This window comes from Nerophis lumbriciformis, linkage group LG08, assembly GCF_033978685.3.
Source record: "Nerophis lumbriciformis linkage group LG08, RoL_Nlum_v2.1, whole genome shotgun sequence".
In the NCBI taxonomy this organism is placed as follows: domain Eukaryota; kingdom Metazoa; phylum Chordata; class Actinopteri; order Syngnathiformes; family Syngnathidae; genus Nerophis; species Nerophis lumbriciformis.
In genome coordinates, this window is record NC_084555.2 from 26728755 (window position 1) to 26749024 (window position 20270).

General features: G+C 36.1%; 1 protein-coding gene across 1 annotated transcript in view; it reads left to right on the plus strand.

The window, feature by feature from the left end:
* Positions 1-20270, plus strand: part of lck (LCK proto-oncogene, Src family tyrosine kinase) — a 50934-nt gene that overhangs the window by 12546 nt on the left and 18118 nt on the right. The window contains exons 4-9 of the mRNA XM_061968555.2: positions 3517-3607; positions 7836-7934; positions 8042-8145; positions 12169-12318; positions 12397-12549; positions 17274-17453. Coding sequence (XP_061824539.1) covers positions 3517-3607; positions 7836-7934; positions 8042-8145; positions 12169-12318; positions 12397-12549; positions 17274-17453 — 777 coding nt within the window. The remainder of the gene's footprint in view (positions 1-3516; positions 3608-7835; positions 7935-8041; positions 8146-12168; positions 12319-12396; positions 12550-17273; positions 17454-20270) is intronic.

The following is a 20270-nucleotide window of genomic DNA, read 5'->3' on the forward strand; positions in this document are numbered from 1 at the left end:
TCCAACTCTTTAATTACCGATACCGATATCAACCGATTTATGCAGTCGTGGAATTAACACATTATTATGCCTAATTTGGACAACCAGGTATGGTGAAGATAAGGTACTTTTAAAAATAATAATAAAATAAGATAAATAAATTAAAAACATTTTCTTGAATAAAAAAGAAAGTAAAACAATATCAAAACAGTTACATAGAAGCTAATAATTAATGAAAATGAGTAAAATTAACTGTTAAAGGTTAGTACTATTAGTGGACCAGCAGCACGCACAATCATGTGTGCTTACGGACTGTATCCCTTGCAGATTGTATTGATATATATTGATATATAATGTAGGAACCAGAATATTAATAACAGAAAGAAACAACCCTTTTGTGTGAATGAGTGTAAATGGGGGAGGGAGGTTTTTTGGGTTGGTGCACTAATTGTAAGTGTATCTTGTGTTTTTTATGTTGATTTAATAAAAAAAAATAAAAAAATAAAAACGATACCGATAAAAAAACAACGATACCGATAATTTCCAATATTCCTTTTTAACGCATTTATCGGCCGATAATATCGGCAGGTCAGGCCGATATTATCGGACATCCCTAATAATAAAGTGTTAATTCCACGACTGTATATATCGGTATCGGTTGATATCGGTATCGATAATTAAAGAGTTGGACAATATCGGAATATCGGGTATCGGCAAAAAGCCATTATCGAAAATCCCTATTGAAAACAAAATAAAGTGTCATCTTTCAGTGCACTTAAAACTACCTAAAAAGTGTTTTAAAAAGTCATAAAAACAGTCACGCACGCACTTTCTCACATTCAAAAATATTGCACAATACCACATTGCATAGACTTACGGTAGTGTTTCAAGAACAGAAACATTTGGCATTGTGCCATTCCAGAATTGCACAGAAACTTTAGCTTAGCAGAATGTAACCAGTTTAAGAGCGGTAGGAAAAAAACAGTTTTTCATTTTGCTAGTTTTTTCCTTTACCGTCTAGTGATGTGCGGCTCGATACCGAAACATCAATAACGCCAATACCATATATTTGTGCAGTAATATCGATTTTCAAATCAAAATATTGATACTTTTGATACGTAACTGTGCGTCTGGAAAGTATTCACGGCGCATCACTTTTTCCACATTTTGTTTTGTTACAGTCTTCTACCGAAATCGAATAAATAATTTTTGTACTCAAACTTCTACAGACAATAACCCCTAATGACAATGTGAATTTTTGAAAATGTATTAAAAATAGAAGTGTTCACAGCCTTTGCTCAAAACTTTGTTGATGCACCTTTGGCAGCAATTACAGTCTCAAGTCGTTTTTAATACGATACCACAAGCTTGGCACACCTATCTTTGGGCAGTTTCACCAATTCTTTTTTGCCCATTCCTCTTTGCAGCACCTCTCAAGCTCCATCGGGTTGGATGGGAAGGGTTAGTTTTCATCCAGGATGTCTCTGTACATTGTTGCATTCATCGTTCCTTCTATGCTGACAAGTCTTCTAGTTCTTGCCGCTGAAAACCATCCCCACAGCATGATGCTGCCACCACCATGCTTCACTGTGGGGATGATATTGGCCTGGTGATGAGCGGTGCCTGGTTTCCTCCAAACATGACGCCTGGCATTCACTCCAAAGAGTTCTATCTTTGTCTCATCAGACCAGAGAATTTTGTTTCTCATGGTCTGAGAGTCTTTCATGTGCATATTGGCAAACTTTTTACTAAGAAATGGCATCCATCTGGTCAGTCTACTATACAGGCCTGATTGGTGGGTTGCTGCAGAGATGGCTGTCCTTCTGGAAGGGTCTATTCTCTCCACAGAGGAATTCTGTAGCTCTGACAGAGTGACCATCGGGTTCTTGGTCACCTCCCTGACTAGACTAAGATGAATGCAGCAATGTACAGAGACATCCTGGATGAAAACCAAAGCTTCCCATACAATCTGATGGAGTTTGAAAGGTGCTGCAAAGAGCAATGGGTGAAACTGGCCAAAGATTGGTGTGCCAAGCTTGTAGCATCGTATTAAAAAAGACTTGAGGCTGTATTTGGTGCCAAAGGTGCATCAACAAGTATTGAGCAAAGGCTGTGAATATTAATGTACATGTGTTATGTTTTTTTGTTTTTTTAAATTGAAAAAAAATACAAATACTTTTTAAATTGTTCTAATGGGGTACTGTGTGTAGAATGTATTTATTCCATTTTGGAATAAGGCGGTAACATAAAATGTGGAAAAAGTGAAGTGCTCTGAATACTTTCTGGATGCACTGTAGTTATTTGAAACAATGTGTATCATTAACAGGAACACAGTGTAAAAAAAGTAACTAAACCTGTGAATGAGGCCAATGAATGAGGACAATATTGGACACTTTTGTTCTTTACATGTTCAGTATTTTCACGTTAACATGTTCATGTAAGTGAATTGTGAATTAGTTTTTATTCTAATGGTAGTTCTTAATATTACATTTGTTTTATGCTTTTGTTATCTTACTCACTTCCTTTTTCATGGTTTGAAACCTCATTTCCGTGTACTTTGTATGATTTTGTCCTATTTTTTCTGGTTTATTAGCTTGGCTGTATTGTTATTCATGTCACTACCTCAACATACTTCAGTGTTTGAAGTAAATAAATAACTCTGTCTTGTATTCTATATGCTATGAGACATGTTTTATTTGAAATACACAATTTCTTAAATGTTAGCAGACATATTAGATTTGTTTGCACAAAGTATTGGTAGTGGATCGGTATCGCTGATACGAGTCGGGATATCAGATCGGAAAGAAAACCAGTGGTATTGCACATCACTAATACGGTCTGCCTCATGGCAGCAGTTGAAAACATTATTAGTAGTAACATTATTTAGGTTTAACCACAAGAGAAAAGTAGATCGTGGTCAAAAGTTTACATACACTTGTAAAGAACATAATGTCATGGCTGTCTTAAGTTTCCAATAATTTTTACAACTCTTATTTTTTTGTGATAGAGTAATTGGAGCACATACTTGCTGGTCACAAAAAACATTCATGAAGTTTGGTTGTTTTATGAATTTATTATGAGTCCACTGAAAATGTGACCAAATCTTTTGGGTCAAAAGTATACATACAGCAATGTTAACATTTGGTTACATGTCCCTTGGCAAGTTTCACTGCAATAAGGCGCTTTTGGTAGCCATCCACAAGCTTCTGGCAAGCTTCTGGTTGAATTTTTGACCATTCCTCTTGACAAAATTGGTGCAGTTCAGCTAAATGTGTTGGTTTTCTGACATGGACTTGTTTCTTCAGCATTGTCCACACGTTTTAGTCAGGACTTTGGGAAGGCCATTCTAAAACCTTAATTGTAGCCTGATTTAGCCATTCCTTTACCATTTTTGATGTGTGTTTGGGGTACCACTAGTGATACATATACCACAGTTTAAGAATCACTGGTATAAAGTTTAAAACAATGTCATTATACATTTAACATAAAAAAAAAAGACTTCATGCTCAAAAATGTCTGATGTTAATCTACTTGCAGACAACCTGGCAGTAGCGTGCTACAGCTATGAACCCGAACATGATGGTGACCTGGGCTTTGAGAAGGGGGAAAAACTCAAGATAATTAACAGGTGAGCTCTGAATACAGTACAGTACACATCAAACAGACTCCATCACAGCAACCACTTTGGCTTCCTTAACAGAACTTGCTCTTTGTGTTACCCAATGTGTGTTTGTTGTGCTGTTATTTTTGGGTTTGCACCGTTATTATGGTTTGTGTCCATTGGGATTCAAGATTGCCATGATTAACTATTAGTCACCCATGGTGCCTGGGTCACAATTACACTAAACTAGTGGTTCTCAAACTTTTTTCACCAAAACACTTGGCTCTCCAAGTACCACCAGTAGCGTAGTAGGCCTAAATATTCATTAAAATAAGGCAGAGGTGTTATTATTAATTGTTATTAACAAGTATATTTAATATTTTTAGCCACTGTAATATTACACACAGTTTGAACAGTAACACTGTGTTTGAATATAGGAAAATAAAACACTGTACCTAAATCAAGGGTGTCCTCCCCTCGGGCCGGATCAGGCCCGCAAACAGGTTTTATCCGGCCCGCGGGATGAGTTTGCTAAGCATAAAAATGAGCCGAAATTTTTTAATGAAAGAAACCGCAGTTCTAAATGTGTACACTAGATGTTGCAATAGCAATTATTTGTTTCTTTGTAGATTATGATACATATGGAGAAAAAAATAAACCACATGATGTTAGTGCACCAGTTGAGGAAAATGAGCAAACTATATAAATAACATCCTGTAATTTGATTTTGATAGAATTTCTTCATCTTGATAGTTTGAAAATTAACACCGATGAGTTGACTGATGAACATTATCACATAATTTATTCAGTATAAATAATGACAAATAAAGATAGAATGTAAGTGTAAAAAAAACAAAACAACAACATTATGATTTGTACATTTTCAGAATGCGTTTGTTCTATTTTTAAACAAAGAAAACAATCTGAAGTTGTCTTTATTTTTAAGTTACCGTGCTGTGATTTTACCAGTCCGGCCCACTTGGGAGTAGATTTTTCTCCATGTGGCCCCCCCATCTAAAATGAGTTTGACAACCCTGACCTAAATAATGAGTCAAACTGCATACCACAGTTTGAGAATCACTGCACGAAACTGTGCAGTTACGTAGAGGCAGGGCCACCTCGCCCCCCATAGGCAGAACATACGGCCATGGGGTGCCTGTTTTGCGTAAAGAAGCGCATGTAAAATGTAAATTCATGAATGATTCTGCACTTTTTACAAAGTTTTACCGCAAACTTATTCCAAGCTGCTTTTTCTTCCATCACTGGCAGGAATGTAAGGGTGAAATTCCCAATGCAATCGCACTGGCTCCTGTGGTTATTGTCTTGTTAGGTAAAGGTACTGGGTTTTAATCCTGATTGGAGTGTTTTGGAAGGGTTATAGATTAATAATAATAATAATAATAATAATAATAATAATAATAATAATAATAATAATAATAATAATAATGAATTACATTTTTAATGCACTTTACTTTTGTAAAATCTCAAAGTGCTACAAAATATAAAAAAGTACAAATAAAAAAAAAGAATAAATTATTAATGTTTTAATGATGTGAGAATAGTTTTTTTGCACTATTGACAAATGTATTTGCCATGAATTAGTTTTAGTACAAAACATGCATCAAATTCTAATTCAAGTTTGATTTAAAAAAGTATAAAAATCATTTCACATAAATAAAAAAGGTGTGTCCAAACTTGTAGTGATGAGAGAAGGTGGGGGCCCCAAAATAAATTCTGCTTAGGTCCCCAATTTAGCCTGGGGAGACACTGAGTAGAGGGCCACAATATATTATGTTACGTTGCGCTACATTGTGTTACGTTGTGCTGGGTTATGTTAGGTTAGGTTAGGTTAGGTTAGGTCAGGTTAAGTTAAGTTAAGTTAAGTCAAGTTACTTTATTAGTACTCGAAGATAAACTAGTTTTGCAAGCAACAAGATCAGGACATCCATCAAAGGAAATACACATCACACTGCAAATTATTTGCCACTTGCCCGGATTTAACATTTTATTTCTCGAAATTTCCCTAGTTTTAAGCTATTTACATAGCATAAATAGTAAAAAAAAAAATTAGGGATGTCGATAAATGCTTTAAAATGTAATATCGGAAATTATCGGTTTCGGTTTCAAAAAGCATAATTTATGACTTTTTAAAACGCCGCTGTGTACACGGACATAGGGTGAAGTATAGAGCACCAATAAACCTTATGTGCCGGCCCAGTCACATAATATTTACGGCTTTACACACACGCAAGTGAATGCAATGCATACTTGATCAACAGCCATACAGGTCACACTGAGGGTCGCAGTATAAACAACTTTAACACTGTTACAAATATGTGCCACACTGTGAACCCACACCAAACAAGAATGACAAACACATTTCGGGAGAACACCCGCACCGTAACACAACATAAACACAACAGAACAAATACCCAGAACCCCTTGCAGGACTAACTCTTCCGGGACGCTACAATATACACCCACCCCCCCCACCCCAGTACCTCACCGCACCCTGCACTAGTGTCGACAGCGAACGTCTGTTTAGTGCTGCCGCCCATATCATCGACAAGAACAGAAATCGCATACATTGTGACAATGCTGAGATGCATGTTTTCATTCAGAAAAATCTACCTCTCACACGTGATGACAAGGAGAAAAAGAATTAGCCCACTCTTTGAGCTTCATCTGTTGTACAAATAGACTAATACTCTGGACTGAGTGAAGCTGCTTTATTTATGTTTTGTGCCTTTTTTCCCCATGCACTTTAAAGGATGGCTGTGTTATCTACTAGTCTAGACTGACGCAGTTTTTTATTTTGGTGCCTTTCTTGTTTTTATTTGCACATTTTTGTTACTCATACGAATACGTTAAGAACAGGGCAGATTGAGCCCAGTTTATAGTATACTCTGGACTGAACCTAACCTGACCTAACATGAAGCTGTGTTCCTTCATTGTTTTTGTAGCTGTTGTTTTGAGGCATGTTAAAAAAAAATTCTAAAATGCACTTTGTGAAAGTCAAAGTATAGTATTTCCCATAGTTGTACTGGGTATCAGGATTATTTCAGGGAGAGCATGTCCCACATTCCAAGCTGCCGTTTTGAGGCATGTTAAAAAAAATAATGCACTTTTGTGACTTAAATAATAAATATGGCAGTGCCGTGTTGGCACTTTTTTCCATAACTTGATTAGAAGTTATGAAAATTAGGCATAATAATGTGTTAATTCCACAACTGTATATATCGGTATCGGTTGATATCGGTATCGGTAATTAAGAGTTGGACAATATCGGAATATCGGATATCGGCAAAAAAGCCATTATCGGATATCTCTAATTTTTTTTTCTATTCTAGTTTAAATATTAAATATTCAAATAAGATGTTCTGGTTTCCCCCACATACTTAATTTAAGAATTGCAAGTTAAATAATGCTTATTTTCAGAATAAAATACTTACTTCTAGCATAAAGGTCAGGCTGATTTCTAGATATACAAGTCCTAATTTGGGATGTCTCATCAAATAAACTTATCTGTCCATGCAGTTTGTTAATTTAGTATTTTTTTCCTAAAATCAAGTATTTTTCTCTAGTATTTTCACAGCTCTTTTTTGTAACACAGGCACACCATAAGTAATAAAAAATATTTAATAAGATTGTTGTATGATAGAATATAAAAATACATTACATAAAAGGATAAATTACAGTGTAATTTATCTAATTGTGTAATTATTACACAATTAAATAGATATGTGCAAAATGTGACTGTAATTAGTTCATTTCTGTAATGGCAGCTGGAACAAAGCTTGCCTCTGTGCCGTTTTGTCTCGCATCTCCAGACTGGAGACTGTTTTTTATCCAAAAAATTGTTCTTAGGGTAATTTATATTTGCTTTTTCAATGTGTATTTTTATTTCTGTTTTAAATGTTATTTTTTAGTCAGTCTTTTGCCTCTATTTCTTTGTGGTGTACAGCCCTTTGTTTTTCAACTGTGCTTGTTTTTAAAGGGCTTTATAAATAAAGTTGGTATGGTATGGTACGGTAAAAAAAACCTCCAGCCAGAAGCTGAAATTATTGTGTACTGGTGAGACCTATCAGAGGTAGAAAATAAACTACAGAGTACAATTGCTCAACAAAGAGCTCAGTAATCTGAATACAAAGTACAACATCTGGTGAATAACATTAGACATGTGTTTTTTTTTATCTATCCTCCACATAATGGTACATGGCTTACTCATGATACTCTTCTTTGTTATGACATTCAGGAATGATCCAGAGTGGTATATGGCAGAGTCTCTCACCACAGGACAGCAGGGCTTCGTCCCACACAACTTTGTTGCAATGAACACAGTGGAGACTGAACCGTACGTCACATACAACAAAAAAGGGCCATACTTCAATGCCGGCTCGCAGGCATGAAACATTACAGTTTAGCTGCTCTTAAAGTGTAAATTCTGTTGTGTGTGTGCAGGTGGTTCTTTAAGAACATTTCTAGAAATGACGCCATGAGACTCTTGCTCGCTCCTGGAAACACAAGGGGCTCCTTCCTCATTCGGGACAGTGAGACAGCCCCAGGTGACATAAGAATGCTATCACTCCACAACAGTAATATATACTGTACTCATACTGTACAAAATATGCCACCATTTGTTTTTAATGAGTGAATACTCTATGGTGTTCGATGGATTGTACCCAACAACCCTTCTTGTTAACCTTCAGCTAAAACAGCGATATAATCTGGAAATACTTTATGTAAAAAGTATGATAGTAATACAATTGCCTCGATTTTTCTAGCAGACACTGCATCAGTAATTCTTAAAGTAGGTATCCTCAGGCAGGGGTGTTGACATCGGGACGTGCCCTAGGCTTTTGTAAAGTCAAATTGTTTTCTTCTTCCGTCATTTACACATTTAAATGATAAAAATGACATCATAAATGTTAATATAGAATGAATATACCTGTAAAAGTTAAATAATAATGTTCACCAAAAATGATTCCCGGGCGCGGCCACCGCTGCTGCTCACTGCTTACCTCATCTTCCAGGGGGTGATCAAGGGTGAAATGCAGAGAATAATTTCGCCACACTTAGTGTGTGTGTGACAATCATGGGCACTTTAACTTTTTAACTTTAAATTAAGAATGTCTAACACTACCAATACGCACTGTCAAAATTGTGAACCTAACTTCAAACATTTCACTCAACACAGATGTTATAACGTCACCTAAGCTCACCTTTCAGCATTCACACACTGCACCAGCCTCTTGGAACAACGAAAGGTTAAAAAATATATATACATATATTTGTGGCAGCATAGGAGAAAGTTATGTACAAATGTCACTTTTGCATGTCATTGCCTATAACTGTGGTGCGTTCAATGACCCTCGATTTAAAGTTAGAAACAGATGCGTTACTAGTTTTTAAAGACAGAAGGAGACTTAACCCCCAGGAGATGCACTAATAATATAATCATACTAATAATAGTATAATATTATGATGCACTAATAATAATATAATCATACTAATAATAGTATAATATTATGATGCACTAATAATAATATAATCATACTAATAATAGTATAATATTATGATGTGTATTATCCAGTAAAGACAATCCTATTTGGATCAGCTAATCTCTACTTTACACTCTGAAGTAAAGAAAAGCCAGATAGATTTGTAATCACATTTAGGGTATAATGACAGGTTATATGTGTCATGATCTCACATGACAGTTTGGACTTTAGTATTAGTTTCATTAGTTTATGTATTATTTCCTGTCCGCGACTTTTGCTTTCCACTTCCTGTTTGAGCGCTGAGTTTCTCGCATGTCTGATTAAAAATCAGGACACACCTTTTCTGGTTATCTTGATTTGTTAATCCATTCTTTAAAAACCTGATTCAGTTTTTTTTTGTTTTTTTACATGTGTTTTAAAATAAATATAAATAAATCCTGTGGTTTACCACAGGAATCAACATTGGGACCAAAAGTGTTCAATCCTGATATAAATAACATTAGTAAAGTTAGCATTAATAGTATTATTCGCAGATGATACAACTGTGTTTTGTTCAAGAGAGAACACAAAAAAGCTAATGCAAATAATAACAGAAGAAATAAATAAGTTAAAGGGATGGTTTGACAAAAAAAGGATACCCTCAAATCTTAGTAAAACTAAAATAATGCTATTTTGTAACAGAGGAAAAGAAAGTCAAACACAAATACAAATAGACAGAATAGAAATTAAAAGAGTAAATTAAATCATATTTCTGGGTTTAATAATTGATGATAAAAATGAACTGGAAATCTCATATAAAAATATACAATATATAAACATGTACTGGACCAAAAATCACTTCATATTCTTTATTTCTTGCTAGTGTTACCATATCTGAGTTATTGTGTAGAAATGTGGGGAAATAACTACAAAAGTACACTTCATTCATTAACCGTGTTACAAAAAGGATCAGTTAGAATAATACATAATTTAGAATATAGAGAACATACAAACCCTTTATTTATTGAATAAAAAATATTGACATTCCACGATATAGTGAATTTGCTAACTGCTAAAATTATACACAAAACAAACTATAATCTACTACCCAACAACACACAACAATTCTTCTCAACAAAAGAGGAGAAATATAATCTCAGAGAAAAATTTAATTTAAAGCATGTGTATGCACGTACAACATATTTAGCATATCAGTATGTGGAATTACATTATAGAATGTATTAAGCAAATAACTCAAACAAAGTAGTAATATGATTCAGTTTAAGAAATTGTTCAAACTCAAAGTGTTTGCAAAATACAAAGAAGAAGAATCATGATAAACATTTTGAATGTATGGATAGTATAATTCATCTCACAATATGATATACTTACTTCAGTATTTATTATGTATTTATTTTTTATTTTATTTTATTATTTAAGCAATGCATTGTGAACAAATTGAGAACAGGAAGTGAACAATAGTGTTAACAAATGCTATGTAATGGAAAAGGGCTAGGATTAAATAAGCTCGGCTTCTTCCTCCTCCTTCCGAACATGTTGAAAAGAGAAACTGGAAATTGTGATGTATCATGTTGTAATTGTATGCATGATTTAAATAAACTCAAACCATAAACCATAAACTATAAAAAGCTGATTTCAACCAAATTCATGGAATAAACATACCAAGTATCTGTGTGTGTGGGTTGTCGACGTTTAGGGTGGGATCTGGGGCCCATTGGGAGTCTTGTGTATGGTGACCCAGAATTGAGAAGACCAAACACTTATAGGCCAAAACATATGGTAAATGGAACTGCCATTTTGCATCCTTACAGTTTTTTCCAATTGCTTACACGATACATTTTCACACAGTTAACAAAAGTCTACACACAGTAAGCAAAACCACTGTGCAGATTTGCCTAATATTAGGCATAGATTCTGCTTCACAGTTTTTGCGAAATATTACTACACAAAATGCTTTACACACACCTTCCCATCTTGCACACATATAAGGATTGTGATACACACATCTTCACATCTTGCACACAGATAACGATTGTGATACACACTTTACACACACACTAGGATTGTGATACACACATCTTTACACCTTACACAAAGATAAGGATTGTGAAGTTACTTCCTAGTCAATCCAAAGGGCTGGCTTGCCAACGACCACACAATTGAACACATTGGATAATCACATCCACCAGGTGTAAAGACACACAGGTGATAAATTGAAAATACAGCTTTCAAATGGGTGCTACAGCTATTTGTAATTTTTATCTCCAGATTTTTTTTCAAACCTTTTTATTTGTCTCAGATTTTAATTTGTACTGCATATCATTGTTGACTACTGTGATATGTTACTTTACCTGACTGTGGTAAAAATAAATGTTTTCAGTTTGCAGCATCTTGAAAAGATTACAGGATATTTGTACTTTCTCTTGAGGTCCTTACGTATAGGCCCACTTCAAAGTAAACAATGACAATTGCTATGGATTTGCCAATATATTTTGTCAAGTTACAGTAATCATTAATCACATATGCTAAAAAGGTCAGGCAAAATGCCCCAAACATGTGATATCTTATAGTAAAATAGGGTTTTTTACAAATGTGTTTTGTATTTATCACTGTTCTGGGTAACTCACTTCAATAGTGTCTTATCAGTCTGTGTGGGTGAGATGACAATAAAACTGCATTTTTACAAATGCTTGCTTTATTTTGATGAATGGGCATATGTTTTGACCGAAAGTGTGTCATTTTGCAAATAATCTAGGAATGAAGAAAAATTGAATGTTGTCTTAGGTATAGTGTGTAAATCCTCTTGAAAAAAGACACAGTTAGTAAAATTGTGTGTAAACAAATGGAAAAAACTGTAATATTGCTGATGTGCTATTGTGGTGCATGCAAAATAAAGGAGAATGGCGCTGAGTACAGCGCAGATATCCGCTATGGTTGAAGTGAAAAAAATAATCGTGGTGCGTTTGTGTTTGGTTTTCCAACAACATTGTTTTTTTCTCAAAGAAGAAATAACATGTAATGGTGAAAAGCAAAAGCTTGAGATCTCAATCATGCAAATAACACTATATTACATCTATTTTGCTTCAGGGTCGTACTCCTTATCAGTCAGAGACTTGGACCAAAGCACTGGTGAAGGAGTGAAGCACTACAGGATCCGCAACTTGGACAATGGTGGTTTCTACATCACCACCAAGATATGTTGTAGTTCCCTGAAGGAGCTCGTCCAGCATCATTCACGTATGTGCAAACAGCAAACATGTATCATTCAAGGTTCTTGTTGTGGTAACTATGTGTGATTCACTTTCCATCACACAGTTGATGCCAACGGCTTATGCACCAAGTTGGTGAAGCCATGCCAGTCGAGAATGCCTCAGAAACCTTGGTGGCAAGATGAGTGGGAGATCCCTCGAGAGTCCTTGAAATTGGTGAACAAGCTTGGTGCAGGCCAATTTGGAGATGTGTGGATGGGTGAGGGAAACATCAACATTATTTTCTGTTTACTGGATGTTTTGATGGGTATGTGGAAGAACACATATCATTACACTCCAACTTGTGTTATGTAATATAATAGCACTTCAACCTAAGACCTTTTTAAAATAAGAGCTGCCAGATTCAAGTTTCAATGAAAATTTTGAGTTACAGTGCCACCAGAAAGTATTCACAGCGCTTCACTTCTTCCACATTTTGTTATGTTACAGCCTTATCCCAAAATGGAATAAACTATTTTTGCCCTCAAAATTCTACACACAATACCCCATAATGACAATATGTATTTTATTTGTTTTTAGAAAGTTTTGCAAAACTAAGAAATCACATATACATACGTAATTACAACCTTTGCCATGAAGCTTTAAAGTAGGGGCCGGGAACCTTTTTGGCTGAGAGAGCCATGAAAGCCAAATATTTTAAAATGTATAGTATAATAAGTCTCTTATTCTTTTTAATAACATTGTTATTCTGAAGCTAACCAATAACAAATAAATTACTTCTTACCATTAATGCGACTTCTTGAACAGGTGCGGTAGAAAACGGATGGATGGATTAAAATGCATGAGAATGTTTTATATTTTGAACGTTATTTTTAACACTGTGATTACCAGCTGAAATATTCATTACTTATCGTGTTAAGCAATGTCAGCTAAGATTTATCTGAGAGCCAGATGCAGTCATTAAAAGAGCCACATCTGGCTCTAGAGCCATAGGTTCCCTACCCCTGCTCTAAAGCGAGATCAGGTGCATCTTGTTTCAACTGATTATCCTTGAGATGTTCCTGCAGCTTAACTGGAGTCCTTCTGTGATAGATTAAGTGGGTTGGACATGATTTGGAAAGGCGCACACTTGTCTATATATAAGGTCCAACACTTGACAGTGCATGGCAAAGCACAAACCAATAATGAAGTCGAAGCAACTGTCTGAAGACCTCCGAGACAGGATTGTCTTGATGCACAAATCTGGGAAAAATATCTGCTGCCTTGAAGGACAATTGAGCACAGTGGCCTCCATCATCCGTAAATGGAAGACGTTTGGAACCACCAAGACTCTTCCTAGAGCTGGTCGGCCATCTAAACTGAGCAATAGGGGTAGAAGGCCCCTAGTTAGGGGGATGACCAAGATTCCGATGGTCACACTATCAGAGCTATAACATTCCTCTATGGAGAGTGGAGACCCTTCCAGAAGGACAACTGTCTCTGCAGCAATCCACTAATCAGGCCTGTATGGTAGAGTGGTCAGACGGAAGCCTTTTCTTAGTAAAACGTTTGCCAAACCTGAAAGACTCTCTGACCATGAGAAACAAAAGTTTCTGGTCTGGTGAGACCAGAAAATTATTATGAACCAGCATTATTTGGAGTGAATGCCAGGCGTCATGTTTGGAGAAAACCAGGCACCGCTCATCACCAGACCAATACCATCCCTACAGTAAAGTATGATTGTGGTAGCATCATGGTGTGGGGATGTTTTTCAGCGGCAATAACTGGGAGACTAGTCAGGATAGAAGGCAAGATGAATTTAGCAATGTACAGAGACATCATGGATGAAAATCTGGTCCAGAGCACTCTAGAACTCAGACTGGGCCGACAGTTCCTTTTTAAGTAACCGTAATGGCTTCAGGACAACTGTGTAAATGTCCTTGAGTGACCCAGTCAGAGCGCAGACTTGAATCCTATTGAACATCTCTAAATAGATCAGAAAATGGCTGTGCACCTACGCTTCCCTTCCAACTTGATGGAGCTTGAGAAGTGCTGCAAAGAGGAATGGGAGAAACTGTCCAAAGATAGGTGTGCCAGCATGTGGCATCGTATTCAAAAAAGACTTGAGGCTGTAATTTCTGCCAAAGGTGCTTTTTCTCATTACGCTTATTGCTGTTTTCCCAATTTTTGCTGGTGTTTTTGTTTTTGTTTTTTGTAATGTGACTAGGAACAATGACAAATGAGTCAAGGCCACAGATGGCCCCTGTGGTGCACCTTGGGCACCCCTGCTGTAGAAGCTAACCGTTTATGGCCGCTATAGTCTTAGTACCATAGTATATTTGTTCATCATACATGTGGGGACGCGAGTCAAATGGTTGTCTTACGTCAGCGGTGGAAGTAGTAAACACAGGTGTTTTCTTGACAGGTTTTTCTGGTGTGATAAAGAGGGGATAAACAGGGAAGTCCTTCTTTAGCTGCCGCCTTGTTTTATCATATGTTACTTTCCTTTCACCTGTCAGTTTTTACTTTTGTATGCACAATAAATTAACACAAAATCCGAACTTTGGAGCAATGTTCAGGGACTCTGTTATTTGGCTTGTAAGCTTCCCGTCGCAGGTTGAGGGAAGAGTTGTTTGATGTTGGATGCTAGAAAATGCAACGGTCAGCCTTAATGCATTGTTGCAGCTCAATGATTTTAGTGCACGTCGAGTGGAGCAAGTGTCGTGTGTGGCCGTGCTTGGGGGTTGTGGCCGCGTTGTCGAGTGCGGCGGGATGTGAATGAGGCGAGCGTGCATATTTAGGGGTTAAAATGTGTGCCTTGTGGCAGATCTGTTGACCACTCTCTGGGTGGGGGTGTCACTGATGTCATATTAATACATATTTGTTTTCTAATATTTTCGTGATCGACCATTAGGGTCCCAAAGATCAACTGGTCAATCGCAATCGACGGGTTGGCAACCTCTGTTTCATTGTATTGTTTTCATACAATATTTTTGTTATCTGAAAGTTCATTTTTATTTTTAAAAGGAATGTTATGTGTTAAAATTATGATGTTTTGGGGGGAGGGCAAACACTATCAATTAATTTCAATGGGAGACAGTAATTTGAGATACAAGTGTTTTGGGTTAAGAGTTCCGTCACAGTAGACACATAACAATTCAAATTCACGTTCATACCTATGGACAAGTTAGAGTTTCTAATCAGCCTAATATGCATGCTTTTTGACCTGTATGAGGTAACATACAGAACTGCAAACTCCAGTTGAGCAGACTGGCATATTTCCTTGGGCTGTTTTGCCTGCAGCGTCCCTTCCGGGTCTGAGCTACTGGCGCCCTATGGTCAGTGTGTATTGCCCAATACAGTCTTAACTGTGGGCTACTTTGAGCTGTTTGACCCAAAGGATTATGCAAGGAATGCACCTTGTCATGCAGCATAACTCAAACTACATAAATCTACCTTTCCACGGCACTTCTGCATTGGGGGAATTCTCAGTTAACAATAGACGCATGACTGTCCATTGTTCGAGTTCACCCAGAGGTTAAACAGTTGTTTACCTGGGTCTCGGTTATGTAATCTGTGTCACGACCCCTGTATCATTTATTGGGAGTAGTTCCTCTCTTATTAAAACCCCCTCCTACCAGCTGTGATGAACTTTTGCCACTGTGTGTGTGGGAAAACATGACCAACGCTTGAACTTGTCCACATTTCTTAGGCATTTGTTCCTACAGTCTGGTTTCCAAGATTTAACATAACTCAATCTAAGACGCCTTTCAGCATCTAATGCCAAAAGAGATAGAAATAATCTTCTGTTCCAGTATCAAAATGTTTTACAAGTGTGTGAATATGTCAAACACCAAAATAGATACATAAAAGTCTTATTTTGAGTGCTAAGCATAATGTAATTATGAGTTGTGTCGCTTCCAACATTCTGTCTTCACCAGTGACAAGCAGTTTGTGGTTGGTGAGACACTGACTTGTCCTTCTTAATAAATGATAAATGGGTTGTACTTGTATAGCGCTTTTCTACCTTCAAGGTACTCAAAGCGCTTTGACACTACTTAAGCTCTAATCAAATGTTAATGCAGGTTGCTCATGAAGAAGATTTTGTTGACAAATACTTCTTATTCCCTTTTTTGTTTGTAAAATTGAAAACCATTTGTGGTCCTAAATTCATGGAACCAGGTTTTTGTGCCTATCCCCACTCTTGAGGCATCACACTAGCTGGCATGCTTTACACATGTTTTGAATTAGGTTCTAATTTAATATTATGTCTATTATTCAGGCTGCAACGATTAGTCGACATAATCAACAACATTGATTATAGAAATTAATCGCTAAAGATTTGTTGTTGTCGACAAGTCGCTTAAAATGTTAATTTATAGGAATGTTCATGTTAACACGATTATTCCTTTACGTAGATAATTTATGCTAAATAAACCCAAAAGTATTGGATAAAAATAACTTTTTACACTGAATGCCATGTTTACAGACGATCTTGCAATTACATATTTTTATTCTATATTTAATCTACAGTGTGATTTATTTTTACAGCTGGTGTAAAAAGTGGCATTTCTATAGTAATGTACTTTAAGATTATGTGTAATGTTTACTCGTCTTCAGCATAAATTATTTGTAACAGGAGTGTGTTTTTTTTTCTCATGTGAAGGCTGAGATATAATTTTTCCTTTTCCTTGCAGTAATACACATGTACTTTGTTGTGATGAATAAAGCTTATTTTGCACATTTTTGAATTCCTATGTTGGTCAGATACTTTTCTCAGCAAGCTAGCACCAGTCAGTCTGTGAGTTCATTAAAGTGCAGTTATCAATCACGTTTTTGATCATTTTACTGTAATTTAAAACGGTAATACCAACCGTCGGGAATTTTACCACAGTTACCATTAACACTGTTTGCCTACCACATGCCTACCACATACATACAGTATAATAAATATGCAAACATCTTCCTGTCGTTTCTCCAGTTTCAAAAAGTATCTATTTTCAGGTCTCTACAATAACGACAGGAAGGTTGCCGTTAAAGTTCTAAAACTCGGCTCGATGTCAGCAGAAGCTTTTCTGGAAGAAGCCAACATGATGAAGAACCTACTACATCCCCGCCTTGTGCGCCTCTTTGCCGTGGTGAGCCAGGAGCCCATTTATATTGTCACGGAGTACATGGAAAATGGTACGTATGAGAATTTACTCACGCTTGCATGGGAATTCCAAATATGTCACTAAGAAAGAAAATGAATCAGAATTTAGCCCCAAGGGTATTTCCAGAAAATGACTTGCAAAATCTAAAAAACAAATTAAAAAAAGTGGAGCAAACATAAAGAAAGTGTTGTGTCATCAAGTTCAGGATCAAACATGTCAATTTGCATTTCAGTCACTAACTTCAAAGACACATGTTTGAACAACACCTGGGCTGTCCTTGGTGTTTTACCTCGTTAAAGAGTCATTGTGCTGCACTTTTTATGTATTCTTTACTCCAGTGACTTCTAAAGACCTTTTCAACAGCAAACCACAGCAGCCCACCTTTTTTACAGTATGCAGCCCACGGTGACATTTGTTTCCAGAAGCACAATCAGCCATGTGAACCAAACTAAAAACAACAAAAAAAACTTCTTTTTTTTTTTTTTACATCAAATTACGCTGACAATACAAATTTGTGACCAAAACGCGTGTGTCTAAACATTCAGTTCATAAAAATTCAGTGCAAAAAAAATTAAGTGAAGAAATATGTATTGCTTCAAAACTCACTTCCGGTAAATTAAGACTGAACCTATTGATCGAGTATCAGGACCAGCCAATGAGGTGTCAAGTTTACAGTCACGTGACACTGGTCTTATTAAAAAATAAATAATCAAAAACATGACAAAGCAGCTCTCTAACTTAGTTAGTTTGTTAGTTTCTGTTTACTTCGAACATGCATACAATTACAACAGGATACATCACAATTTCCAGTTTCTCTTTTCAACATGAAAAGGAGTAAGAAGAAGCAGAGCTCATTTTTATCCTACCCCTTTTCCATTACATAGTAATCGCTAAAACGTTTGTTCACTTCCTGTTCACAATATACTCCATACATAATGAAATAAATACAAAATAAAAATATATAAATAATAATTTGTGAAGTAAGTTGTATTTCAGGTGTATTTGAGGTGAATGTGATTATCAAAAAGTTTAATATGTTTATCATGGTTCTTCTTGGTATACTTTGTAAACACTTTGAGTTTGAACCGTGTCTTAAACTGGATCATGTTAGTACACTGTTTGATTTTGTTACTTAATCCATTCCATAATTTAATTCCATATACTGATATCCTAAAGGCTTTAAGTGTTGTACATGCATATAAGTGCTCTAAGGTACATTTTTCTCTGAGGTTATATTTCTCCTCAGTTATTGGTTGTTCATAGTTTGTCATTTCTTGATGCAGCTGAAGTCACCAACAGTCAACAATAATAACATAGAAAACATACCAAGTATTCCCTTCAGAATAACGTTTTAAACACATGTCTAAATGTGTTAACTACCTCTCCCCAGGGCCGTTGCTAGGAATTCTGGGCCCCCTGACAGATTACTGGTGTGGGCTCCTCTACCCCATTCATTTTGTTGTTTTTCAGATGTGCAAGTAAAACAAAGAGCACATGGAATCATCATCATTTCATTTATTTTTATTCCTTTCATGAAAATGCATATATACAAGCCACGTACAGTTGACACACATACATACATTGTTATGAAACAAATATCAAAAACAACAACAAGCTTAATAAGATTGGTTTGTTTGTTAACTGGAAGTCTCATCCGAAAGCCCAAGCCAAGCCTTTTTGTTTGCAAATTTGCTAATGACGACTTTAAAGACCAATTGTCAATTTAGCTGACTTCTATGTGTAAGTCAAGCAAGGTCATTTAGCCTCTCTTGGCTAGTTGGGGATCTGAGATAGTTCTTAACTAGTTTCAGTTTGCTTAAAGCCCTTTCTCTACCTGCAACAGTCTCAGGTAATGTTTGACATGAAAGTCAGTGTAAAACTGTCCCAGATTCTAAATACTCTTTTTACCTTGTTGTCAGCTATTTCTGGGTTGCTTATGACGTCATCCGTTTTTCTTCTTTGCAGCTTAATTCACTAGATGGTGAAGCAGCTTAAGCGTAGCATTAAAACAAGTGAGAGTGAGTGTAGAGTTTGAGCAGAAAATGCTGTATTGCTGTTCGGTTCTTGGGTGTTCCAGTCATTCAGATAGAGATAAGAAGTAGCTTTCATAGAGTGCCGAAAGAAGTCGTTTCTAGAGGTAATAAAGTCAGAGAAAAAACAAAACTTTGTTGAAGGAAATGGCTCTTAAAAATATCACTTTTACCATCTTGTGGAATACAATCGGACCGCTTGTGTCTGCAGCGATCACTTTGTAAAATGTTTCTTTGAACATTTGATTTGTTTGAGAAACTTTCTGTGATGCAATCGAGTTTATTCTCTACTATATTAGTAGTGTTTATAGCAGAACTAAACGTAAAAAAGGACAATAGATCGCATTAGTTTGTGTTATTTTTTTGGTTGCTATGCCTAAATAGAACTACGAAGACCTGGTTGTGAAAATAAACTAATGTCATGTTAAGTCCTAGTCGTAAATATTGTAACTGTTGGTCCAACCCCCCACATTTTAATTGTCCATTTTCATAACAGAATCTAAAAGCTTAGTTGTTGTTGTGTAGGAAAGCCAAGTTATTTATTTGACACACGGATGACTACATTATAGTGTCTTTGGTGATATTTGTTAGCATCAAGAAAATATCCTTATTAGTATTAATGAACTAAATGAATACATCTCTCGTAGGCTCAACAGCATGTACTATATTTTCATATCTCTAGCAAACATTGCTGAACAACAGCTAAATAATGAGACAAATTATGCACTTCACACCATAAAAATAATTGTACTAATTGGACTAATATTTGAAGCAGGAAATCAACTGCAAACAAACGTTTCCTTTTCTCATTAGCGTCA